General features: G+C 39.6%; 1 protein-coding gene across 1 annotated transcript in view; it reads right to left on the reverse strand.

Annotated features, from left to right (window-relative positions):
* LOC139697481 (trithorax group protein osa-like) overlaps positions 1 to 27,655 on the reverse strand; it is a 477,855-nt gene that overhangs the window by 329,585 nt on the left and 120,615 nt on the right. Inside the window, exons 2-3 of the mRNA XM_071596207.1 lie at positions 22,576 to 22,701; positions 9,329 to 10,216 (exon numbers count right to left, since the gene is read on the reverse strand). Coding sequence (XP_071452308.1) covers positions 9,329 to 10,216; positions 22,576 to 22,701 — 1,014 coding nt within the window. The remainder of the gene's footprint in view (positions 1 to 9,328; positions 10,217 to 22,575; positions 22,702 to 27,655) is intronic.

The following is a 27,655-nucleotide window of genomic DNA, read 5'->3' on the forward strand; positions in this document are numbered from 1 at the left end:
CCCCTCTCCCATCTCATTTCCTCCCGTCCACTCTGCTGCATCTATCCCGACACTCACTTTGGCTCTCCCGACCCAGCTCCTAAACTTCTCTTCCCTCAACGAGGAGTTCCCTCGGGAGAACCTAAAAACGGCCCAGCACAACATGGCCTGACTTGAGAAAGGTCGGTTTTTTTTCGAGGGAACGGTCGAGGGAGGATTCAGGGAGTGGGGACGAGAGTGGCAGTAGACTAGTGTGGAATGGAAGGGGAGATGAGGAGTGTCGCGCCTCCTCACCCACGCCTCCCCCGGCCTACTCTCCAAGCCTCTCTCTCTCCTCCTCATCGCCCATTCCCTCCCGTCCCCTCCACTCGCACACGAACATAACGCCGTGGCAGACGGCCTACGCGGCGCAGAAGGGAGCCCCTTCTTTTTCCTCAGCCAACCAACACGACACGCGCCCGCTGCACGCTTCCCTCACCCACACAAGAGTTAGTGAATTCATTTCCCCGTAAAAAGCGTTCCTTTGAGAATTTAAAAGGCAGTAAAAGAAATTATAAGGTCAAATGAAATTAAATAATGAACAACATGTGATTATGTATAATATCTATACTTATAGCGTTAATTTGAGACTCGAATTTTTGGAATAATGTTACGGGGACAAAATTAACCAGACGATCTTTTCAGTCTCTCTTAGTGCCATTAATTATATTCCACTTTATGTGATAATTAAAAAAATATATAATTTTTAACTTTAGGAAAGTGAATAAAAGAATTAAAAAATAATGCATGCGAAGTAGCGGTATTATTTTAACGCTACTTCTGCTAGAAAAAGTGATGGTTAACTAAAGTAACATTACTGATCTTAAAACAAAGTTTTAGCAGATTCGGAAAGATCTTACAATCTCGAATCTAAGAATTCCACGGCTTCAAGCAATAGGCGCTGGACCAAAATAAAACACTGAACACTCAATGGAACTCCATTGTCGAGTCGTAACTTGTTAATACAGTGAGAAAATTCGGTATCGTGAAGCTCTCCCTAAAGAAGCAGAAAAAATCAATCAATCAATACTATTAAAGCCTCTTCTACTAGTAGAGGTCAGTAATTGCGGCTACAAATTTTCTTAAAAACACTGCGTCACCCACTGAATAGGCTACATATTCACTAAATATATTTTAGCCAAATGCCAAAAGTTGGTGGCTATTCGGTAGCTTAATGCATGACGCTCACACTTTGATCAATTATCAGCATTTTGACAAACCTCTACACGATCATACTGAATCGGCTGACGAGAACATCGTGTTTCATAGGGAAATGGGGGAAAGGAGCCACAAAGACAACACGGTATTGAGGCAGGCAGAGAGGAGGAATTGCTACTGGGGTCTCGACAAATAGGGTAAGCAAAATTATTGAGTTGGACGTGGCACGATCTCCTATTTGGCACCGAAGGTTCACTTCTTTTGAGAGCTAAAGGAAAGAAGTGACAGAGAAACGATGTAATGCTTCGCTCCTAGGTGGCGATAGAATTGAATAAGTGCGAGGAAGCTGATCATGGAAGAAACAGTTCCACATGATAGCCATCACGGGAGAATAATAGGGATACTCCGAAAGGAGAAACGGGGAAGAGCTGTGCGCTCGTGAGGGCAATAAAGCCAACTGCGTCTTTCCGTGTCCGCCGCAATTACGGCAGGGCCGTGCCAAAATCCAGATAGCAGAGGAGGACGAGGGAAAAAGAAGGTGAAGAGGAGCTTTGCATGCACACATTACTGACTTAATTTTGAGAGATCTTTTGGAAGGTATTCAAAATTTTTCCATTAACCTAATTCAACCTGCTCAAGTGTCTCCAGCGACGAGCACTAACCAAGAAGTCTCTGGCGCGAATGTTGAATCTAACCTTTAAAAAACGAACAAGTCACTCACTAAACGGATAGGGCATGGCAACTTAAAAATAGTTTCTTGGTTTAGTGAGTGAATTGCAATATTCATGGTGGTGAAGACAGACGTTTCTAGGAAAAATTAGATATAATTCAGCAACGCCAAACATTTAAGAGGACAATGCAAATTTAATTTCCCAATGTATGTAATAGCATATAACAAATGTTAACCAATGTATAAAAGAAATAAAGCAACATAAAAGTAAAGAATGTTTCGCCAGTAGATGTCACATTTAGGTCGTTTTAGACTACCTACTCGTATTAAACAGTTACGAGGACCTATGATTCACGAAACGACATACCCGTACATGATTAAGGGGCTAAGTTCTCAATACCAATCGAATAGACTCCTTGAGGCCACACTAACTAGATAAAATATGATCATTTCTAGAAATGAGAACAAAATACAATAATATCTTATGGATTATTTTTTAGGAAATTATTTTTTTTATTTGGAATTAGCTATAACTAAATTGAATGCTGGCAAAAGTCATGTCATTCCTATTCTACCATCACTCCAAAATATTTGAATAATTTAAATACAACCCAAGTTGTAGCTTTGAAAATGTTTACATATTCCCATGTAGATATTTCTACATGTCCATTTATTCAAGCTTTCCATTTTAAGGAGCGTATTCACAGTCCACCTATGAGATTAAAGATGCGCTATTTCTTGTCAATTATATTTCATAACGGACATCAGAGCTGTCTATTCAGAATTTTCTAACGTAGCCATTTGGAACTCTGTAATTGATTAAACAACACTGTAGTATCGTTGAATGTACCGAAAAATATAACGAGACACTTTTCGGTACTGGAAAATTGGGGGAAATACTACTATACTATACAAGGATTTAAGGTTCTTAATTTTGCTAAATTTATATTAGCCAAATAAATGGTCCATCAACACATGAAAACAGATGAAATTGATAACTTAACATCAAAAAAGAAGAATTTTCTGATCACCATCGCATTAATCGTTTTTTAAGACTCCAAAGAGATACAACTGAATAAAAAATCAAATTAGAGATGAAACAAGTCATCATTTCAATAAAAAATATGGATATATATGGTCTCAAACGGTAGACCACAGAGTCATTATAGGACTGTACCTCCATAAAATCGCCCAACTCGTGTTAGAGCAGAGCGGCACAACAGAATGAGACCATGTCCTACCCTAATCTCCTAAAGTCACCCTTCGACAGACTATACGGGATGGGGGAGTGCAGCCGCATATCCTCAGTGAGCGAGTGGGGAAGAGGCAGGGAGTGTGAAATGGTGGGGGGAGGTTTGGACCAGAGCGTGAGGGACGCGTAGCAGGTCTCACACGGGGGTTGTGCGAAGGGGGCCGGTAGAGAGGGAAGGGTGTACCTCCTCCCCCGCCCTCTTGTCGGCCTCCAGAGCCTTTTATTTTTAAGCCTCCCTCCTCTCCCAACTTCCCGTATAGCACACTCGCGCGCTCACCCTGAGATCCAAAACCCTCCATCTGCAACAGATTCCCTCCTTCTCCCTTCCCTACATCCATCCCTGCACCCTCTCTTTCACTCCGACCACCCCCCTCCCCGCCCCATCTCTTCCTCCGATGTGCTCATCTGCTACGCTCTCCTGGTCCATCGCCTCGGCTTTTTAAAAAGGGGGGCGGACGATAGAAAGTGAATGGAATCCCTCCCAAGGGGTGACGGCGGCGGGAGACACCCTTTCCACCGCCATCCCCAATCACCCCTCCGGTCCAGACCAGCACGACGGCAACGCCGCTTCATCGTGAAGGGAGAGAGACAGGAGGGGGAGGGAGAATGACAGAATAGAAGGGAGGAGACATGGCTATCCTATTCTTTAGATTTTGAAAGGTAAATGCACACAAATACAGCGGTGATTAAACGTTGCTGAGAAAAAATCAGATGGTCTGACTGAAGATTGATTTCTGATGTTAGTTCGTCCAAATGAAATATTTTCTGTACACATTTCCAGTTCCATTTTCGACTTCTACTCTTTTCGTTCCTAATCTAAAACTAGCATAAAATTCTTTTTAAACTAAATTACCTTTTAATAGTACTTCAAGGGTATAATCCCAGCGGTGGCAGATTTGATCAATATTTCAGTACAAACTTGAAGTGGGGGACAGAGGAGGCTGTGGAAGTCGTGGTATGCCAACATCTTCCAGATGCCACATTCTTCATCTAACTCATCTCCCCATTCTGGCCCGTTTTTAAGGTTGAATTGAGAAGTAGCGGTTACATGACTACCATTATTAAAAAATGTATTTATCGGGGAAAAAAAAATTACATAGAAATGTAGGGAAGAAAGATAATTGTCCCTTAAGTATTAAATTAAAATAATCCAGTTGATGGTTATCTTCTCCCCTACGAAAGTTCTCAAATCTTTCAAATGATAACCTTGAGCACAGTATATATTTGGGATCAATTCATAATCAATTTAATCCATTTGGAGCCAATTCATTTGAAAATCTAAGAATGTGAAATCCTAAGGCTGAGTTTTATTACTAAGATCGGAGCATACTGTATTTATTACAATATTTTTTGTGTTTCACAGACTTGAAGAAAAATGCGGCAACTATGAAAAAGGTGGATTTAAATGCAACGATCATATTATTCAAGTCCCATCAGATATGCTTAGTATTCTTCTCTTCATGCACTAATTTCAAAGGAATACATTTCAACAACGTATGAAAAGAAAAAATATTTATATCGGCTTTACCATAAAAAAGGTTACCTGATAAAAACCCATAATTTCATTCCCGTTGCAAAATAAATACTTGGTATAATGTCCCTCGACGCGCTTCTTTAATACGTAACTGCTAAGCGATCTTGCTCAATATTTTTAACGGAAGGTTGAAATTAATGCCAAGAAACAAAGTTTATTTTTTTACACGAAAAAATAACTAGATATAGAGTGACTACTTAAATAGTTTTGTACATTCCTTGTTAAATACAGCTTCAGGATGCATCATAGGCCTACAATTGCAAAAACATGCCGATTTTAAATGGTTACCTCCAGTGATGCCAGCTGATGAAAAATGAGCAAAGATAGAGAATGGTTGAATGTTTACAACCTCACCTGGCCACCATTTCCATACATCCTGCACACCTTCCCTTGCTCCTCGATTATTCCACCATGCACAAAGCCCAAGCCACCCGCCCCCGCCCATTCACCCCTTGGCACCACCTCCGTCACCACTTGAGTTACGACGCACGCTGCAATGCCGTCAGACATTGGTCGGTGCATCCATTCGGGATGAGAGCGAGAAAGGGGAAGGATAGGATTGGACAAGGGCAGAGGAGGGCGTTTGATGGGTTGGGAGTGGGGGCGAAGAACGCCCTAGTTATTATTATTTTTTTGGGATAGACGGAGTGAAGTTCGGGTGTAAAAGAGGAACGAGAATTGGGGATGTAGAAGGGCTGGTGATGAAGGAGGAAGATTAGAACCAGCAACAGCAATGCCGGAAAGAATGGAGGCAAGTTTGAGACAGCAAAATATTCCATTATATACGTTTGCAAGTTTGGATAATATTACTCTACACTATATGGTAATTACTCTACACTATACTATACCAGTAATTACTATACTACTATACTATAGGTCTACATATACATAATACCCCGCATGCCGCCGCAAGGGCGTGTGGCGGGTGGTGTTAGGTCACCACCTGTAAAAGGGAACAAAACCACATGCAAAATCAACACATCCATGCAAACCTATGATAAACAGATAATGAAGGAAACTCTTTTCCACTGATTGACTAAAGTAGCTCAATCTAGATTTGATCAACTCTTAGGCCTCTTGGTCAGACGCATTGTCTGAATGCCTACATCCAGACCGGATAGATAGATAATAAACAACAGAAAGTCAACTAGCACTATCGACTCACAAAAAGTAGCAGGTTTGTAGGGTCGGAATTCATAACTTCCCCCATATGACCTACATATTTCTTGGTATAGACTGGCAAAACCATCAGTTAATCCGTAAAAAAAAACTTTTTTAAAAGATTAAGGGTAACAGTTTATAAGAAAACTGCTTAATTCTGTTCACAATTGACAACAAAATATTACCTTGTGAATTTCAGTAATATACCTCTTACTCTTAATAGGGAAATAATAAGACTTCATCCTTCAGATAATTCATATTATAACAATTCCATCAAAAACACGTTAATTTGTCTAAAGAACACTACACTCGAGCGTAATGAACTAAACTCAATTTAATCCTGAATTTAGACCGGGCTAATCAGATGAAGAAAATGACAAATTTCAGCATTTTTTTAATTTCCCATGCACAAACAACTAAACTTGGTCTAACCATTATGATATCATATTAAGAATGAACCAGGACGAGAGGAATGAAATGGTGACATCGCTTCTTGAAAAGAGAAGAACCTGGTAAGGTCACAAGCAATAGTTTTTTACTTCCTTAAACACTGCAGCACGAGCAACGCCAATTATACCATAATGAAAAACTCGCTAAATCCACTAGAAGACACCTAAGTGAAGTGTTTGATCCGCTGTGAAAGGAAGTGGCAGAATCCACTAGGATTGTAAAAAGAGGGCGGGTAAGACAGAGATTATGTCAAAGAACTTCACAAAGAAGATGAAAACTACTGAGAGAGAGGTCGGTATGCTTTGGCCCACGTAAGGCACAAGCCGATCTTTCAGCAAGGTTGAGTCGATTTCTAGGGAACAATACGTACTGGTGATGGACGGAAGAAAATTATAGACACACTGGACAGTCGCTAAGAGAAAAAAATACCATTAAAAAGACGAAAGGCTTTTCGAGGAAAGAGTAAAATGGAAGTAGAAGCTAGAACGTTATCATTAAAATTCATAATGTATATTTTGGGGAAACGCAAACGAGAGAAATCATTGTGTAGGATGTAGAAGCGCTTGATGATAACGCTGGTCAAGAAGGAATGAGACGCGGAAGGCCATACCGTACGTCTTTAGTGGACGAGAAATAGGGGCCAGGCACGAGACAACGGGGAAATAAATAATTTAGCACATAAGTACAAACAATTTCATAACTACAAAGACAGAAATGAGTTGAAAGGTGAGATATGACTGATGAATATTCCATCAACAGGCAGAGCCTGAACTGCGTCGTAAATACTCCTCGCCCGTATTCAAACAATCTAATAATCAATTACTTTTTATGGTGGAAACCTCGAACCAAAAACTTTCTAGCATATCATAGCAAGATGCCTCACCAAAGTCATTCAGTCTACCCATTACAAAAATTGCTTATGGCTCATTTTTAGTTCAATGGATACGTGCTTATAAATGCACATTACGAGCGTCAGGATGCCCCACCTAATATTTCCACAAGAACATTTTTATTTTACGAGAATTTTAAATATATGCAGCTAAGAAACTACGTGAAAGTTAAAATCGTCAAGAGAATATTTCAAAGAAGACGAAAATTTGCCAACCCTGGCAACCCCTTGGGTAGCGCACTCACTGTCTAGCCTGTGAGTCATTGGTAACTGAATGCAATATAACTTTTGGTATGGCGCGATAAACATATAAAACAAAGAAAGCCCTATATCAAAGACAACGGTCCAAATAAAATCTTATTGTGACACTGGAAAATCTTGACATTGCTTTTTGTCGTCCCCTACATAATATAAATTCAAAAATTAGTAACTTGAAAAAGCATTGAAAGCTAAACAGGTAAATCTTAACCAAATCCAGCCCGTATTCCATTTAGAATCCATCCCCTAATTCTCAAAAGCCCAATCCCTAAGCTGACGCATCCCCGGCCGCTCTGGCTGCTTGAAAACATAAACTTAGGATATCGACGTAACGTCCATACAGTAACTTCCGATGGTTGGAACCCTAATCGGCGAAACTAGCGGGCGTTGAGAGTTCTAAGGCTATAGAGGCCCCACTCCAAGTTCACTTGGCTCACGTGATTATTCCACCTCCTCAAAACCCTCTGGCTTCGTCCCAAAACTGGATGGCGACGCCACCTCGAAGCGATAGCTCACCTTTACGAGCGAAACTCCCGAACGCCATCTCTCGGTACATATAAAACCCCACTCCGCCCCCTTATGCCAGGCCCAACGCCCATACCTTTCTTCCTTTCCCCCTCCTTAACCTCCCCGCATACACACATGTTTGCGCCCCCTCTCCACCATTCCGTTGTCCGCTCCTTTAAACTTTTCCCATAACTGTCCCCGTTGACTACTATTTCCCCTTAACTCCCCTCCTCGAGCTTCCCCATCCCCTCCCGTGCCTTCTTCCTTCCTACAACCGAGAAATCCTCTTTAGCCATTACCGTAATTAACTCCGGAATGAGAGCCCGAGGCTGACGCTTGGTGCCATCGTCACCATAATTAACGGCAGTTGTACTCAAGCGGGTCATACTCCATTTCAGATTTTATCGCGGGGAAGTGGGGGGAGAGGTGAAGGCCGGGAAAGAGATAAGGACGGGGGAAAGGCCCTATTTCTTTCCTCTATCTATTCCTAGGGCAGTATATTGAGAAGGCCATATTCCCGGATACTTAAAAACCGAACGGAAGCGCTATTTAAAATAAACGATCATAAGGCTGCTCATGCTCGCATGCAGTCAAGCATGTCAAAGCAGCAAGTCAAAGACTCACACCTAAGATGACCTAACCGTGACCCAACGACAATAAGGCGGCAGAACGCTTTTTCTGGCGTTTCGTGTCGAACTCGGAAAACCGAGCTTGGAACACGTTTTCCTAAGTGCCGCACGGCTTATTAGGTACTATATATAACAGGGGCTGGAATTCAAAAGGTAAAACGAAGAGGGTTCTAAAATTTTATTTGGTAAACATAAAAATTTCGGCAATTCATTTCATGGCTTCAATCCTCAACCGGTCATCGGTCATTTCGTCAATGATGCAATAAGAGCTGCACACCACTATAAAAGGACATTTTCCCTGATTTCGTCCTTGCACCAATATATTTAGCAACGAGGTATAAATAAACACTAAGTTCCACCTTTGAATCTCTTGCTTGCACTTAACCGAGAATGCTATAGGGAAGAGAAAGAAATGTGTGGAATTCATCTAACTGACAACATCCGAATCTCAGGTGCCAAAAGTATTCAAGTACATTGAGCAATGAATGCATAAAAACAAAACTTAATTTAATATAATGGATATGAGACAATTTTCACACATCAATATGTATTAGCATTTCCACACTTTCGAGTAAAACAAGGTGACTTGGGTGCAGTTTTAAAAAGAAGACTACTTGAAACGAAAAGCTACCACAGTCATCACCGATGACTTCCGGGATAATGTTCGAAGTTAAGCGAGCTCTTGAACCAGATCGACTGTAATCACCTCATTTTTCCCTCATAATAATATGCAAATATAATACATGCAATTGATAGCGTGTAGAAGAAAGAAAAAAAGGAACGAGTCACTTGCCTGACGCACCTGTTTGAACTGCTCCTCAAAACTCCACGTCTGCTGGGATGAAGATGTCGACGACTCCGAAGAATGCGAGGACGCCGAGGAGATCGAGTTGTGGAGGGCGGCTGCCGCGGCCGCTGCCGCCGCGGCCGCCGACGAAGACTGGGTGGACGTGGGCGTTGCGGCGGAGGGCGAAGAGGTGGGGTATGCGGGGGGCGGCGGCTGGTGATTACTACCACTGTTCTGTTGGTGGTGCGACAGCAGTGGATGCTGAGAATGCGGAAGGTGCGGGAGGCCGTTTCCATGCGGCGAGTGGTGCAGGCCACCGCCGAGGGCCCCATGGGCTGTGCCGTTACCGAAGGTGAGGGCGAGCGGGTGTGGTGGGGCAAGCGGCGAGGGCGCCGGGATGGAAAAGCTGAGCGCCGGCGCGGAAGTCGATGGAGGCGGCGCGTGCATCGGCGGCGGAGGTGGCGGGGGCGGCGGGGGCGTACGGAGCTGTAGGTCCGCGACGCCGATGTTGGAGGGGACGCTCGTTGGGACGTTGGAGGAGACGATCCCCACGCTCCCGACGCCACCGGTCGCCACGACTCCGCCGCCCATCATCGCCTGCTGCGGGGATGAGGATGCGGAAGATGTGGTGGAGGCGGCGGAGGAGGAAGAGAGGAGAGAATGGTGGTTTTGTATGAGCGGGCGGTGATGGTCAGTCGGCTGGCCGTGGTGGGTATTAGATTCTTCGTCGTCCAAGTCTTCCTCATCCTCGTCTTCGCCGCCTCCTCCTCCCCTGCCAACAACGCCGACTCCCATCACTCCGACGCCCATGGGACCGCCTGCGACCCCCGCGGCGGCCCTCCGCAGGAGCAGTTCCTGCGTCACCTTCAGTTCCCTTTCGATCTCTTCCCTTTCATCTCTCTCCTGCAAGAAAAATCAAATTAACAATCAGCGTGACGGTAAACAATTAAAAGACAATCATAGTGAGGGCCCGGAATGGCCACCTATTTTTGCCAATCCTATCACCGTACAAAACTAAAGAAACAGATGCCAAATCCCTGATACTCAGGTTGTTTCTTCCGGTAACAGTACGTGGTTGCGAAATATCAAGCGTAGGTATTTTTTCCATTCGAGCTGTGGAAAAATATAAAATAATTAATTGGGAATACGTAAATTCTAAAGCTGAATTATTTACCACAACATTCTCGCGCCCCCTTAACTAATAACATCATAGCTATCTTTCCCAAACATCAGTCCTTTCCAATGGTACATTCACCGAATATGTCTTGTCACACACCGTTAGGCAGACCTCGAGTTAATATGTAGGGCTCATCTACAGAGGACATGAATTACATGTATATACTGTCGGCGCAACACTGTGAGTTCTTTTGGATGGATAATCTCAATCACTAATAAATAAGTGACTTACTGAAAAACAAAATGCTAAACGCCTTGCATATTGAATGGGTTATCCTCCGTGTCTTTGGGAAAATACGCAAGCCATTGAAATAATGTTTTATCTTTAATGAGAGGTATCAATATATTAATAATATCTGACCATGATGAATAATACCGCGCCGAAAATTTACCTCAACTCTCACTTGCTTTGTGCTTAAAAATATAGGAATAAATATTAAGTAGCTATTTTAAAATCATTTTAGCTGAATTTACGCCATTAGTATTGGCATTTGCAGATAAGAAATTTTTTCCGTTAAGAATTGCGATTTTTGGGTTCTATGCATACAAACGCAGGAAAACTGCAACAAAATTAAAATAATAAGCAGAGATGGAAATAACCCTGATAGTGCCATAACACTCTAGCCCTTGCTTGAATTGTAGCTATTAAAATTTACTCACTAGTATCTTTTGAACTAAATTTTCCGCACATTAGTACCAATAGCTTGCATTCGGCTTAAGATGATGATCTATATTTTAAATATGAGTGAATTGCATATGATTTCATTTTTCCTTCCACTCCTAAGGTAATTAACCAGCCAGATGTCTGAGAACTATTTTCTTATAGAGAATGTTTACCAGCTGCTATCAGGTTATTATAATATTTGTTAAAAACTTAAAATTAAAAATTTTAAATCGAACAACTTACATAAAAGTCACCACAATGGCAACGCGAGGATAGCGAATAAGATAAAGATGTCTCAAAACTGCGGTAAGTGGTTACCCTTTTGCCGCTAAATGAGTTTCGCTCAACGTTCTAGTAAAGTCTTCAAATATTCTAAATCCAACCAATCAGTCTCTCTTAAAATAATTTTTCATTACTAATTCATTAAGTTTTAAAGAATTGTAACGTTTCCATAACATGGAAGTAAGTTAAAAGTTAAGATATTTTCTTACCTAGTCTCACAGAGAAATTCTGGAAAATCATAAATTCGCTAGCTTGATATTATTCAACAGTTAATATTAATGAAAGATGAAAGGAAGGAAACTTTATATTTTTAGAGCAAGTCACGAAAAGATATTCCCTCTAGAAATGTCCCGACGAAACCATAAGATGGCAGTTTGCAGTGATTTGTATTATACACCATTATACAAAGGATGCTAGATACATTTCATCAGAAAAAATGCAGCACCAGCAGTCATTCTTTCTCGAAACGCCCACTCAGTACACTTACTTATTGCCAATACAAAAAATCAAATTTCAAAATGACGATTTCACAGCTTGAAACTTTTACTACACCTCCGAATGCGAGAGAACAGCTCTCTCTCTCTTTCTCTCCGCCTGATATTAATTGCTTCCGCTACAGCCGCTTGCACGGACGCATCCACTTATTCTTCAATGACGACGAAAATGAAGGAGCGCCGCTCGGTAACAGAGCTTTAACGTGATGTGCGTGATCTAGGTTTTGGCATTTTATTGGCCTTAATTAACCGTCAGTGACCATTAAATTTCTCCTTTTTCCGTCCCTCGTACTGCGAGATAAGTCACGCTATAAGAAAAACGCAGGAAATATTTTTGCTAGCCCAGAATAATCCCCAAGCCGCCGGCGTGATAATAATTAACACCCGCCCTTGGACTGAAATCGTAAGAGAGACTGCCGTATTTGGAGTCGGGACACTAATTTAAGTCATTCCATTAAAGAATCTTTCAAACGAACGAAAGGATAATCCTTCTAAGCGGCGAAAGAATAAATTCTTTGTATCAACAAGAAGTTTTCGTCTGGAAACCAAATGGAGAGGTTTACCCACCCGGCACAAGAAAAGTAAAATGGCCCTTTAAGAATGCTCGAAATTTAATGTACAATTGCGCCATGAATTTCATCTCTCGAGGTAACTTTCACGATGGCATGAGTAACGGTGAAGAACAATCAGGCAATGGAAGTTCTCTTCGATTACAAACTTTTTTCAAAAAGGTGTGCTTCAAGTTTATTCATATATATGTGTGTGTGTATATATATATATATATATATATATATATATATATATATATATATATATATATATATATATATATATATATATATATATATAATGAGCAAAAGTAATAAGTAAGCTTCCTCAGTATCTCTAAGTGGCATCTTCCATTTAGGGTACGACTACTTTGGCCAGTTAAGATCATTTTACGCAATAAAGATATTCCAGCGGCAAAGAATGTAATCCCCAAGATGTAAAATGGTTTATAATACATGCAAGTCATTAAAAGTCGTTTTGTAGAAGAGTAGCTTAGGTGTCTTTAGCCAAGAACGGGGTCCACTTTGACCATAGCCGGGTAAATAGTCACATATTTTGGATAAGTTATGACATAAATGCTAACATGTCAAATGGCAAGGTGTTTTCCCCAGATGTTGGTAATAATATTCGAAACGACCATCGTAATAATCAACGTGCCAACACTCCCTCTGGAAACGAAAAATACTTTTAGTTGTGATACATTTTTACTGCGAAAAAACTAGGAATACCTACAAGATTATATCGACAAGCGATCGATATTTTTGGGTCGATAGATACCCTAGAATGGGTGCATTTCAACACTTGCATGCTCGGGAGATATTCGAGTTAGCGAGTCTTCCTATTGCTATACATCGACCCCATTACTTATATGGTTTACAGCCTAAACCAAAAGAAGCCATTCGGCAGTGTTTCAGTCCGTTCGCTGCCGTCAAGCACATACAACCGGCTCCCGTTCCTCATCAACAAGAATAGGCGTCCAATTTTTTATGTAATTTTCCAAAGACAAACGAAAAGGATATATCACGTGTTCGGAACACTTCCAGAGCTACATTTGAAAATAAGCGACAAAGGATGTTATATTTCAGTAAAAAACTGTAAACATTACCCTGGGAATGGGTCACATTAAATTTTGCTTTTCAGCTTTAGCGAGGTTAATTGAGAAAAGAAGATTACGAAAGAATTGAACAATACATACAGTAAAACGCCAGGAAGTCCAATTCTCCATCATTTTGATGGCGGTATCGGAAAATCAATAGACTTCAATACTTCCATGGCATACAACTGGGATTGCCATACAAGACTGAACACCACGATAAAATTAATTTTAACACGAGGAATACTAAGTAAATGCATTCCTTAAATTTAACAGTGTAAAAATCATTTCGTTACAAATTTTCACCATTTTCTGCATGTCTCTGTCCATTGGAAGATGACACCGTCAAAGTAACTGTCGCGACGACTCCCGTGGTTCTTCGAATTTGTATGCATTCCATCAGTATCGATGGGATCATTGCATGCTCAGAAGATCCCAATGTTGTAGGTACAAATACTTCCGGATCAAATCCATTTAAAATTACTTCATTTCCTAAAGAAAATTTAAATTAGCCTAAGTAAAGGTAATACAAGAGTGACGTACATTGTAGAGATTATCGCGATAATCTTATATATCATTTGAAAAATCCAAGGCAACACAACTGCCATGAAAGGGACAAAAGTCGAAACCGAAACTTTTGCGCTGGACGATCACTTTGCATAATCTAGGAATTTCAAACCATTACATAGGTATTTTACTAACTCTCGTGACTTAGCGGCACTTATCTAGATACCATACTCTATTCTCTGTCTCTAAGCATTATAATTTTCCTTGCCAAACGTATGGGAACAAAATACTTAAACGTGTAGGAACAAACCCTGTTGAATAAATGCGCGAGTATTAAACTCTGCCGTAAATATCGTCATCTATGGGCATAATTGGGTTAGCATGTGCAATCGCGAAGATATCATATAATTAAAGTACAGTTTTTTATTGAACCCAAAGGTAGAAAAACCCACACGTGGCGCAATAAAATCTGGTCGTAAAGATACTCGTAACACAAAATCGACAAAGGGAAATTCAAAGTCACTTCATATCATACCACAACAATTTCTGCGACGACCGCGAAGAGCGTACCTGAGATGATTCTATCTCCAAGTGTAGGCGAGGCACATCCGCGGGGAACGCATTGTTGAGGAGATATTAAGCAACGCCATAAAATTGCGTGTTTTAAGGTGAACTTGATTAATTAGTCTGCAGTGAGAGAAACTATTATATTAATGATTATACACCTCCCCCGTCGAGGCGTGTTCGAGTAACGTCCTGCCCCCACCCACCTTCCCGTCCTCTCCTTACCTCCACCCCCACGATCCACCTTTTTCCTTATCAAACTGACGCTCTCACTTGTGGAGGTTTTTACGACCCTCCGTCCCCCTTCATTTCATTCTCACTTTTATAATCCCCCTTCCAAGAGGCGACGATAAATTCTGAGAAAAGGTCGATTTCTCGGACAATGCCATAAAATATGAAATAATAATGAAACATGTGAGGCATCCGACAACCCTTGAGGGTGAGGTGAGGAGACTTAAAAACGGCCAAAATCCTTACTTAGAGAGATCGTGCTCTCCCTCTCTCTCCGTCCCTCGCACAACGTCTGGGTCAAAATAAAAAAAATAGGACCAATGAGAAATACGCGTAGAAGGTAGGAAACCTTAATTTTGTGAAGCGATAACCTGGCGATAAAAATTATAAAAAAATATTTATAAACGGAATCTAATAACCGGTGTTCCCCTTATTTTTTATGGGGTCATCACGTGTCCGAACCAATTTTTAATGGACCCTTCAAAAGGAGAGAGGGCGGGCTGCCAGAGAGCCTTGGCTCCAACCCCCGGGTCGGAGGGGAGGGGGGCAGGGAAGGCGAGGATAGGGTGGAACAGGAGTTTAGTGGGACCAGGGAAAGTGAAGAGTGAGACGAGTGTGGGCGCGGCACGGTGGATACTTCGTAAAATGGGTTCCCATTTTCTTTGGTCGACATCTACTCAACTACACCCGCCATTATAATACACAGGTGCGCACAGACAAACAAGCGAAGTCGATTCAACTGAGAATATTCTTCACAAATTGTATTGGTTAACTCTTTCCAGTACGCTTATTAGTGTATTGGGGCCGAGGTAAGTTCACTCACAAAAAATTAGTCATTTTCGTGCAAGAAAATCAATGGCTGCCACTGTTTTCCACACAGATTATTATTTTTAAAAATAATATCAGTTAGTCATTAAGTAGTCTCTAAATCATCCAAACACACCACGCAGCCTAGCTTTATAAAAATAGTCACTTGATTACTAGATGAAGTGCAGGCGTGGAGAAATGCAATCGAATAACATAAACGCGTCATATTGTATAAGCAAAAAAATTAAAAACAAATTTCTATGAGACGTTTTGTATAATGAAAAACAATTTCTTAACGTTTTTACCTGTTTACAGTCACGGTAACATTTAAGCATTAAATATAAACTTAAGAGAGGATAAGGATGAATACGTTTTGTAGGAAAGATTTAAAAAACATTCTTTAAACCAGATCAACAACTGCTCAAAGCATCTATTGTAAAAAAAGCAAGTCCTCAAAAATATCTCCTGATTACTGCGTTTCGCTTCTCATTTCGTTGCTCATTTTTCTCGTTTGCAATTTTTCAATGATATACTTGCAAACCAGAGGCAACCATCATGTTTCATGGTAATACCCTCCGGAGACAGGAGGGAATTGACTGCTGACGAAGTCCGCCGAAGCCAGATAGGTGGTTAGCCTGTTCTAGGGTCATGTTGTAGCATGGGTACATCATCCCCAGCTTGAATAAAATCTTTGATAAGTGGTCCATTTTCCATTTTGTTCGCATCCATTTTGGTTTCAACCGGAACAGAAACTTCAGTGGCGAGACTCGATGGCGTAAGTGACACAATATAGGAGAGCGATGCCAAGGCTGGGTCGCCACCAAGTGTCTCGTGCCCTTGCGTATTGGTTAAACTTCCCATGAAAATGGGGCCTGCCATCCTGTTTTATTAAATTTCAAGGTAAATACTATCAATTCGCTATTTGATGGAATTATTAAACGGCAATTCACTTTGGTTTTCGCATACCTCAATGAATGGCTTTCTTAAATCCAAATGCCTAAAACTCTTCCTGAAACACGCGTATATTATGGAGATCTTTTAATCTTTAACATCGAATATGCTATGTCTGCAATTATACCTTATACGAGTGCACTACCTTCTACAGCACATGCAAATTATTTTATCGTCATAACAAAATGTAATGGCCCTTCGATATGACCACGTGGTTTACTTGATAGAGTAAAAAAATCAATGTCTGGTCCATCAAAGAAAACACTTGTTTAGTTTAAATGCTACAATACATCATAGCACTCGAAAAATTATTCCAGACATTAGTTTTTCTGCGTATCGGCGTGCGAATCGTGCTGTCAAAGAGATTCAAACGCTTAATGATGATAGTGAAGACTCAAATAATCACCACATTCAGAATGGTAATTAAGAGTATTGCGGACTGAACCTGACAAAAAATCGGGCATGAGCCTAAAATCTCTTACGTTTTACGGGAGAAGTTCAAATATAGTCGAAAGAATAAGTGAAGATTATTTATCAATTGTTTTTTAAGGAGAAACACCTTTTAGAACAGTTACAAGAGAGATGAGCAATTGGACGCATATCCATTTTCAGTAACCGGTTTCGTGCCCGTTTACCGCGGAGAATGTTCTGTTTAACAACATCCCCCGGATTAGCATTGCACGCAAACAAAACTTTACCAACCGTCGAAATTTGGTCACTATGTAACGAACGAAGGGTTTGATCTGAAGGAACACGTCTTATGATGTCAATCGTCAGCCGCGAGTTTTTTTAAGAAGGATAGATAGATAGATGTCTTTATTTGGGCGAAATTGAGACCTAACGGTCCCTTCTTCCGTTTAACCCATGAAGGAGAGGGGTGACCTATACTTAGAATAAGGAAAGGAATATAGAAGGTGGTGGAGTTTCGCATTCTTACTTTTCATATATTCTGGGTTGCACGTTGTTGAATGGATTTTATGCTGCATCCTAGGGTGCAATTGTTTGTTGGTTTATGGTGTATGTGTTCGCATGCGTGTGGGATGAAGAGATTTTTGCATGACTGTGTGCGCCACCGTGGGTCTAGTTTTGCATGTATGTGCTGTTTTTGCATGTAGTTTTGTTCCTTTTTACAGGTGGTGACCTAACACCCCCCCGCCACACGCCTTTGCGGCAGCTTGTGGGGTACCATGTAAATGTAAAAATAATGCGAATCCTCCATAAGTATGCAGTTATCAAGCAAGCACATACATGCGTGGGTATTTATGTAAATTAAGAAGCATGTAATTATAAAACCAAAATCAACTGCAGAAATACAAAAATCGTAGGAAGCCCAAAACAACAGAATGTAATTATATGCATTGCGAGCGTCCTGTGCTAGCGTTGCGCACACACACATTTAAGAAAACATTCCAGCCATCAGAACTTTGCAACGGATGCTGAAAACAAATTGAATGGGAAAGTATTATTTGCTTCTCGCTTGAGACGGAAATAAAAAACCTCCATGAAACGAGAAAAACTTGAAAACAGGGAAACAATTTCACCTATGTGTAACTCTCACACTGATCCATTATTTCTGTGAGAGCAGTGATAGAATGGCATATTATAAATTTCCGAATTATTTTGAAAAGAATGATTAGCATTTTATTTCAATAAAAACTATATTATTTCATAGAGGCATAAAAAACCGGTTTGTCTACACTAAAATGCTGAGCCCAACAGAAGGACACCCAAATGACTATTTAGTCACATTTAAGAGAAATAGAAAACTTTGATATGGACCTCGAGGCTCTACGCACGTTCGAAATCCAACGACCGTCTAGAGAATGCAAATGGAAATGGAGAGAATACGCACACAGGAAAGACAAAAAGGCTTAGAGACATTTCAAAGAATAACTTCGTTATTACAAAATAAATTCCTATCTGCCTGCTGAGTGAGTTTCAGTAGACACAATTAGTACGATTCAGTTATCATAAAGAGAAAGAAATTTTTAATTACATCTCATTTGTAATGGAGCCAATACCGTACCCATTTTTCATCACGGGAATGTACTGATGTGCATTTATTAAAGAACCAAACTCTCTCCCGCGTCTCTAAATATCTTATGCATATTAAATAGCAAAACCGGAGAGAACAAATCCTATATTATTATCGTACTTTTAACTATGATGAACATCGACATTATAATCAAAGACATAATTAGTTTAAAGGCAATGGAAATTTTCAAGAAGGAAAGAACTACTAACATGATACGGCATTAGTTTTACCTTGTCTACAATTTTGCAAGGTCCGTATCAAAGTTTTAAGCATATCATAAAAATGTAATGGGCCGAACTATTTGCCCAACCAATGCCTCTCAAGCCTTGAGTTGAAAGGAGGGCAATTTTTTCCCAGATGATGGAAGTGCCTCTTTCTAGGGTGACCACTACATATGTTATATGCATGCTTACCCTAGCAGCTGACAGAAAACTGACGACAAACAAGCAATAATCTAAAGTAATAATCGGAAAAAATTCATTTTAATATATCATGTTTACAGCGTTCCTTTATAAGGAAAACAGAATATCCAAATTATCAGTAAACCCGCAAAACAGACTCTAATTGTCAAATTCGCTTTTTATTTTACTTCAAAATAGACTTGTCTGTAGTTGAACCGAGATCATTTCAAATTGAAAAATGAAAACTTGGACTGGATCCAGGCGGAAAGGACACACCTACTAAAGAACTAAGAAGTTGAAAAGATAATGGTTCGTGGACAGAAACTCCCTCCGTTGTTTGTTTGTTCTCAGGTTTCCACGGCATTTCGATGATTTCAGTTGGTCGACCTTATACAGAAACTCCAAAGATGAGTAGGCAATGCAATGCGACCCTCAAAGCTGTTTTCACCACCAGCGAATCAATACACCCATTAATAGCTGAAGACCCGTCTAAATTTCAACAAAGATAAGAACAAATGGTAGAGGATGGATGTAAAATAAAAACAGTTTCTCTAACAATCAATTATACGCTTCAGAATCATCGCGCTCACTTCAGCTGCGATACGGTGATACCTCGTCATCATAATCATTTTCCAATTAATTAGCAAGATGTGTTTAAGGTGTGTGATTTCTTGAATTTTGATGATAAAAATGTTATATAATATCATTAACATCCTCAGACGATTGCTCCATATGTAATGCGGACTTACCGCTCACTGTCCCATTGCAATTGCTTCGCATGAGTATTTAGTAAAAATTGATGTTTCCGTTAATTTGAATTCACATAGCTTAGACAAAGTCAGGCAGTTGAGTTTTCAAGGGAATTAAGTTTCTGGAAGAAGAATTTCATCATGGGGTTGATTAACGAATAGAAACCTCCCGAGAATAAAGGCAACTAAAAATAATAGCCAGTAACACGCAGGATATTTGAAGGTGTATTCATGAACATAAGTACAAATAAGCTTTATTTATAACAAAATTCGTATCAAGAAAAAAAGAAGTCTCACTTTAGTTGAAACACTTGTAAAATCTAAACAAAATTTCTCCCCGAAAAATTCCTCTTTTATCTTAGGTAGAGTCGAAAATTTATCAGTGTGAAAAATTGGAGGAGAGACACACATTTGTTATATAAAATATCTGAAATTTCACACTTCAAAAAGTGTTCGCTAGATGCTGAACAGTTTAATGAGTTTTTAGAAGAATTTACCAAAATAGATGAGCCATATATTATTATTGGAAGGAAAGAAAGACACGTCTCCAATTTACGGACGATCAAGGAAACGGAGGAATACTCCACCCATCTGTCTCCATGATCTCCCCGAGGGGGAATGAAAAGTCTTCGCCCTTGATGACAAGTGAAGACAGACGTATGTATTTTGCGACTGTCGAAGGCGCCGTCTTGCCGACAATATGCACATATAAATTTAAAAATAGACCCACACGAGAACTAAATTCATTTGTCGCTCCTCAAGCGGTCGGCCACCGGTCGTCATCAAAGGAAAATGATCGAAAGCCTCCGTTTTCGCCCGAGGAGGCGGGCGGGAACGGGAGACTGGACGATGGGAGCGTGGGATAGGCACAACGAGGCGCTGCTGCGGTGGGAAGGGCACTGGAGAAAGAGGACGACGAATTGGAACTGCTCCGAAGGCATTGATAGTGGCTGGAAAGTCGCTCTAACCGTGAGTCTATACTCGACTTTGCGAAGGTGGAAAATTGATTATACACATTTCGTCATAATGCTGCTCGACACTGGAACACAGGGAAAAAAGATAATGCTATCAATAAAGAGTCGCGGAATAAACTGTAAAATGAGAAATCAATAAAAGCGGTGTGCGAAAAATACACATTAAAAATTAAAGTCAAAACGCTATCATAAAAACAAATAGGATTACCGCAAATATTTGTCTGCCCTGAGTTAGGGCATATCCTTCTTCATTCTTGTCTGACTTGAGTCGATCTCAGATGTCAAACTTCCATCGCTAACCAGTTCTCTCCTTACTTATTCTCTACTGTTATATTGCGACAGAATATTTACTACTATTTATCATTATTATGTTGCGACAGAAATTGAGTGCACGCAAACGTTCCTCCGGAGCGTCAATCTCTTATTAAGCTTAAAACTAAATTTACTCCAATGACTTCCCAAATGGCAATACTTTGATATCTGCATTAGTAAACCAATGCTGAAGAACGTGATGTATTCGCTAAAACGTCAGTATCATCGCTTTCAAAGTAAATCCACGTAATATATTCCAAGCATATAATAAAAATTTTTTAGCATTTCGTTCAAACAGCTTTTATTTACATCATTCAACCCATTATAAATAAAAAAGTAGTTATCGCTAGGTGGAAATTAGAGAGAGTTATAAGCGGCTTATTTTATGAACAGGAAGTTGTTAATAGAAGCATGACAACAGGCCATTAATGAAAATTCCAAAAACCAATTTCACAGAATAATGAAAAAACCTTCTTATCGAGCCCGGCGGAACGGGACAAATTTATCGAAAGCGGAAAGGTAAGTGTTGCTAAGGAAGGTTTCAAATGGTATATTGCTGAGAGTGGACATCTAAAAAGTTTGGTCGGGAGAACGAAAGTTTTGGAATGAAACAGTTAATTGTTCACCCGGTGAGTGTAAAGAAAGTATAAAAGTGGATGAATTCATCTACGAACTCAAAGAGCTCAGGATAAAGCTAGCGTATAGCGCTTAAAAAAATAAATGCAACAATATTCCAAACAAAGTAAGGGATTATGAATGACAAAAGAATAAAATATTATGCATAATAATTTTAAAGAAAATTATAAATGATAGAGATGAAAGAAAGTATTTCGGAATTGCATATAAAGGATAACTATAATCCAGAATAATATTGGTGATATTGCCTCAGATGAATTGGATATGGAGACTTTTCTAGATAGCATTATTACGATTTCCACAGTAAAATTATGTAGTGTTTGATTGAAACTGAGATGGTTAAGGCAGTGAGAATGTTTGAACAATGGATGCCATGATGAGCATTAATTCTGACTGAACGCGGCGGTCATGGGATAAGCACTTGCTAAGGGTTTGTGGTAAAAATAGGAGATGTGGGGAATGAGAGGATAATTGAAGAATATAGATTAAACTGGTAGGAGACAATTATGAAATCAGTGTGCTACGCTGACTTGGTCAAGGAAGAGTAAATGGTTTGTGAGAGAAGTAAGTGTATCTGGCAAAATAATCTCAAATGATGAGGAGTATCAAAAATCTCGGGAAGAGAAAACCCAACATGAAGAAAAAGTGTGAATTTAACAGAGACGATAGAAGCATGCAATAACTGAGGATTATAGCAGCAATAAGTTAAAAGTATTAGGATTCCTGAAATCTGCCAAAAGTAGGGTTCTTTGGATTTGCCTACGCCCAAAGAGAACGATGTCGTTGGTATATGTAATTTATCTGTCACACCTAGGGATTGGAAACCGACGGGCTTACCTTCTTAAGCTTGGCTATCGCTTCCGCGTCAAGCGTTTCCATTGGTATCCGAGAGAGACCGTCCTCTTCCTCCTCGGCCTCCTCGTGGAGCTCCTCAGTCTCGCTGACCTCCTCCTCATTATTGGACTGCAAACGCAAGGAACAACATTATAGTACGAGTCACTGACGATTGAAATATTATATTAACGTTCTGCATTTAATTGGGAAAATCTTTCTTTGGAACCTTTTTGTTCATCGATTTAAGCTGCGTAATGGAATCGGAAGAGTATTTATCTTGTTTTAACTTTCACATTACTGCGAAGCGTTTAAAAGAGAAATTTAAAGATTTAAGTCCTTCGCAGAATATTTTAAAAATAAAACTATGCGCTATTTTTTTTAAATTTACAGTTCCTGCAACGTCTTAGTGGAAACTTATGTACGTCATTCAACACGATTCATTACGATATCCTCCATTGATATCCGTTCCGTTATTTGGTTGTTGATTCAATGCTCTATCACTTGGATGACGTATTCGGGAGTCAAAATAATTAACTATATTTGTATCGAGAGAATAGTATAAACAACTAGTTGAGAAGTTATGCACATTCATTGCTCCCTCTGTTAAATGAATTAGCGACGTGAGCCCGAAGGTCGTTGCTGGAATTCGTTTTTCACCATAAACTTTTAATTATTCCTTATGTATTCTTTTTACATCGCGCCTAGATTAAATTTCCAGCCTACATGAAAAATATTTACTTCATACGAGCCTGTGCGTGCAGTAAACAATCGAAAGAAATGGATATTTAAAGTACCAATATCACTTAGGATGGTTAGGTAAAATTATTCAGGTTGGAAACTCATATCGCTGAAACAGAAGAAGTCTTGTTGGAAGAAGGTTTTAAATATTCTACGTGACGGAATAGACGCGTTAATTCCATAAAAATTCCAACGAAGTAATATGAATCCAGGATTGTATAACAAAGATGTCAGAGCGACGTCAGGAAGACAAAAAACAATTCGCTCAAATTTGAAAAATAGCTTAAAAGGTAATGATGTCAAAGAATGCCGAGCATTAACGAAATGGAATGTGTGCAAATCCTTAGGGAATGACCGCAAAATCATTATGGTCTTCTTACATTAGCTTCAGAAATCATCCAATAGATTGTGCAAATTTACAATGAACAGAAAAAAATGTGACAAGTATCTTGGGGGACAAGTACATGACGCTTGAATTTCCTAGTAAAGTGAAGGGTATTATTATGGCACCAAAATATATTGGCAGATTCGACGACCGAGATATAATTAGAGAGATAGATATCGTCATCGACAAATTTAAGTGCTCGTTCTTCTCTCACATGATACAGAATCGAACCAACAACATTTAAGCCAAGCACCAGAATATATTTACCTAAAGACTCAATATTAATGATTGATTCAAATACACCAATTATCACATGGTGCATATAGCCATGTACGTGTATGTGTAGGCATATGAGTGTTTTAGAATAATTGCAAATATATATTCAAACACATGTATGAATTAATATTTGTAGATGCATGGCTGATGCCCTACCAGCCACACGCCCTTCGGCGGCTGGCGTGGTATCTTGTAGAAGCAGATGAGACGGATAGCGTTGGTAGAAATTACCGGAGAAATTTTGTATCCTGATGGAAGCAAGTGAACGTAAGACGTGATGAATAGATAATTGTTGATAGAAATGATGATGAAGATAAAGAAAAAGAAGATCTGCTCCGACATAGTAATTATAAGAACAAAGATACATAATACTACCTTGATCAAAAAGTTCCCGGAATAACCACCGTGTGGCGCTCCCATCGTTCCGATTTGAGTTCTGTTTTTTTGTTAAATTGGTACATCTGTTGTTGATATTCCCTTTAAATCTTAGTGTCATAACTTGACATTTGCAAAAGTTACGTAGCCAAGAGTACATCTATCTCTGTGTGTGTTGGCGATTTTTTACAATTTCAGAAATGGATTTAAATTTGCAACAACGAACTTGTATTAAATTTTGCGTAAAAAACGGATTTAGTGGCGCACGGACGTTGGAAATGTTGGAAAAGTGTTTCGGCAACGATTCTCTAAAAAAAACGGTCGTTTACCAGTGGCACGAGCGGTTCAGAAGTGGTCGTGAGTCAATCGAAGATGATGAACGCAGTGGCAGACCATCGACATCGAAAGTCGGTGAAAAAATTGATAAAGTAAAAGAAATGTTGGTCAATAACCGCAAATTAACCATCAGAGAAATAGCGGAGGACTTGAACATTGCCTATGGATCCGCCCAAGACATTGTGGTTAATGATTTGGGTTTCCGTCGTGTAGCGGCAAAGTTGGTGCCAAAAGACCTCAATTTCATGCAAAAAAGAGACCGTGTTGACGTCGCAAAAGACATGATTTGCGAGGCTGAATCCGATCCCACATTCATCAAAAGGATCATTACTGGAGACGAGACGTGGGTTTATGAGTACGACACGCAATCCAGACATCAGGCAAGTGAATGGCGTTCACCAAATGAGCCGAGACCAAAAAAACCACGTCGTTTTCAGTCAAAAAAGAAGGCAATGCTGACGGTTTTCAAGGATTACAACGGTGTAGTGCATCATGAATTTTCGCCAGAAGGCCAGACAGTAAACAAAGAGTATTATTTGGGCGTTATGAGACGTTTGCGTGAAGCAATTCGCCGAAAGAGACCAGAAATGTGGGCAGAAAACTCGTGGATTTTGCACCATGATAACGCACCGTCGCACAGTGCTATCATTATTCGTAATTTTTTGACGAAAAATGCAACAAATACCATCCAACAGCCACCGAATTCACCTGATTTGGCTCCCTGTGACTTCTTTCTGTTCAATCGAGTTAAAAAACCATTACGGGGAACGCGTTTTAGCAGCCGAGAGGAAGTAATGGAAAAATCGCAGGAAGCACTGATGGACATACCGAAAACCGACCGTAACTTTTGCAAATGTCAAGTTATGACACTAAGATTTAAAGGGAATATCAACAACAGATGTACCAATTTAACAAAAAAAACAGAACTCAAATCGGAACGATGGGAGCGCCACACGGTGGTTATTCCGGGAACCTTTTGATCAAGGTAGTATTCAAGAAAAGTCAAATTAGCGTAAGTTAACTTTAACAAAAAATAACAAGTATTAGCAAAAGTTATAGAAGACCAAACAAATTTCCTTCATACTATAAAACTACGATTTAGACGAAACAATAAACCTTATGACACACAGTCCGATCTAATTGGTCAAGAATGGAAGCTGGACGAACGGAAAAGAATCTCGTGATATTGTGATAAAAGAACCGGAAATAAGATTTCCGGAGCCCGACATGTGAACGGAAAAATAAATTCTGCTAGTTCAGCTGATACTCCTGTTGGACCAGAAAGCGCAAATGTAAGGAGCAAAATGTTCTCTTTGAATTTTGTACGGTTAATGCAATCTGAAATTCAATGCCCTAAGTTGGCTAATTATAGAGGCCAGTTGAACAGTCGTTACCTCCGACAAATCAGAGACAAAATTCAACGATCACCTCGTGATTTATAGCTTAATGAATTTCAGCTACTGTTCAATCATTTAGTAAACTTCAACAGTTAAACACTATGATACCCATTTTTCTTTATTCCTTCTTTCATTACAGCTTTTTGAAGGAATAATCAAGGTCAGAGATTTACAAAAATAAATTGTTAAAATTCGATGATGACGTAGGTAAATAGATATTTTTTTACATAATGGAGAGTGAAATGAGTAAGATAACACAACGATTTAAAAAGGTATACACCACCATTACAGACTGATATATTTAACGACTTGTTGAAATTAATTTTTATGGCATTCCCATTGCTCCTATGTGCAAAACGGGCTGCGAAAGGTTGCGCTGTGGCTTCAATAGGAAACGAATACTTATTCAGGCGCGAAGAAGCAGCAGAAAAGTGTTAATTAATTTTATTCCCAGCATTCTTAGATAATTCTCATCGCCGTTCAGGTATTGTGCACCCAAATCCAAAAAAACATGCGCACGGCGATATTAAATATCTGATTGATTAAATGCCACAACACATTTTTGTCAGTTTTGATCGTCGATTTTTTATTACTTATGGGATGAAGATTTCAAAGATAAAACAATAAAAGAAATATGCGTGTTATGCAAACAAGATACACCTCGATGGCGTCGGTGTCATGTGATATTCTTCGCGAGCCAACACTAACGCTGTTCGCTTGAGAACACGCTCCGTATTACATTGCTACAATTGCCTTAGTGTCCTAACGATAGAATTATTCATATTGTGTCAACTTAAACATTTTAAATGAAATTTTCAAGGAAATGAGCTGAAGTGAAAGCATAAACGTCACATTAGGAAAGTACACACTTAGTATGGCGCGGCTATTACGAGATAACAGTATGATATCATGACTGTAATGTAATGTCTTTGCTGCACTTGATATATGTAGCATGTACACAGCAAATCCCTTTAAGTGGCCAAAGAAACGTATCACGCGTAATTACCTTACTAAAACAGACAAAAGTTTTCAAGTACAAGTCATTAAAAGTTCTATGATAACATGTTGAAGAAATGTTCTACGGAAACAGACGAAAATGTGGGTCAACGAAAAATGAAATGAAAGCATTTCAATAGTAAAGTACAATCTTAAGTATGTATATTACATGATTACTTACATAGCTACAAAATATTTAATGCATTACGGTTAATTAATGATTTGTTATTCATAGCATTTGACGAATTATGATGGTTAAGTAATTGTGGGTTTTACTTTGATGGATGGACTGACAAAGCGGAGAAAAATGCTATAATCACGCATTTCTTTTGCAGTTAATATGGTATGTTTTCTCGAACGGTAAATGAATATGATGACCCAACATGCAATCCCATCGACATTGTCTCTTATGCACTTTCATGAATTTTCGATCAGATTAAGACATTTATTTATCTGGTGAAGAAGCGCAAGCGGAGCCGAAGAAAGAGGTATTAATTGCTTCGGAAGTTCACTCCAACACTTTCTCTTACACTAACTCATATAAAATATACAAGTACTTTTCCATAGGCATCGTCTCTAT

Source organism: Hetaerina americana, unplaced genomic scaffold, assembly GCF_022747635.1.
Source record: "Hetaerina americana unplaced genomic scaffold, ioHetAmer1.1.p SCAF_1, whole genome shotgun sequence".
NCBI classification, from domain to species: Eukaryota; Metazoa; Arthropoda; class Insecta; order Odonata; family Calopterygidae; genus Hetaerina; species Hetaerina americana.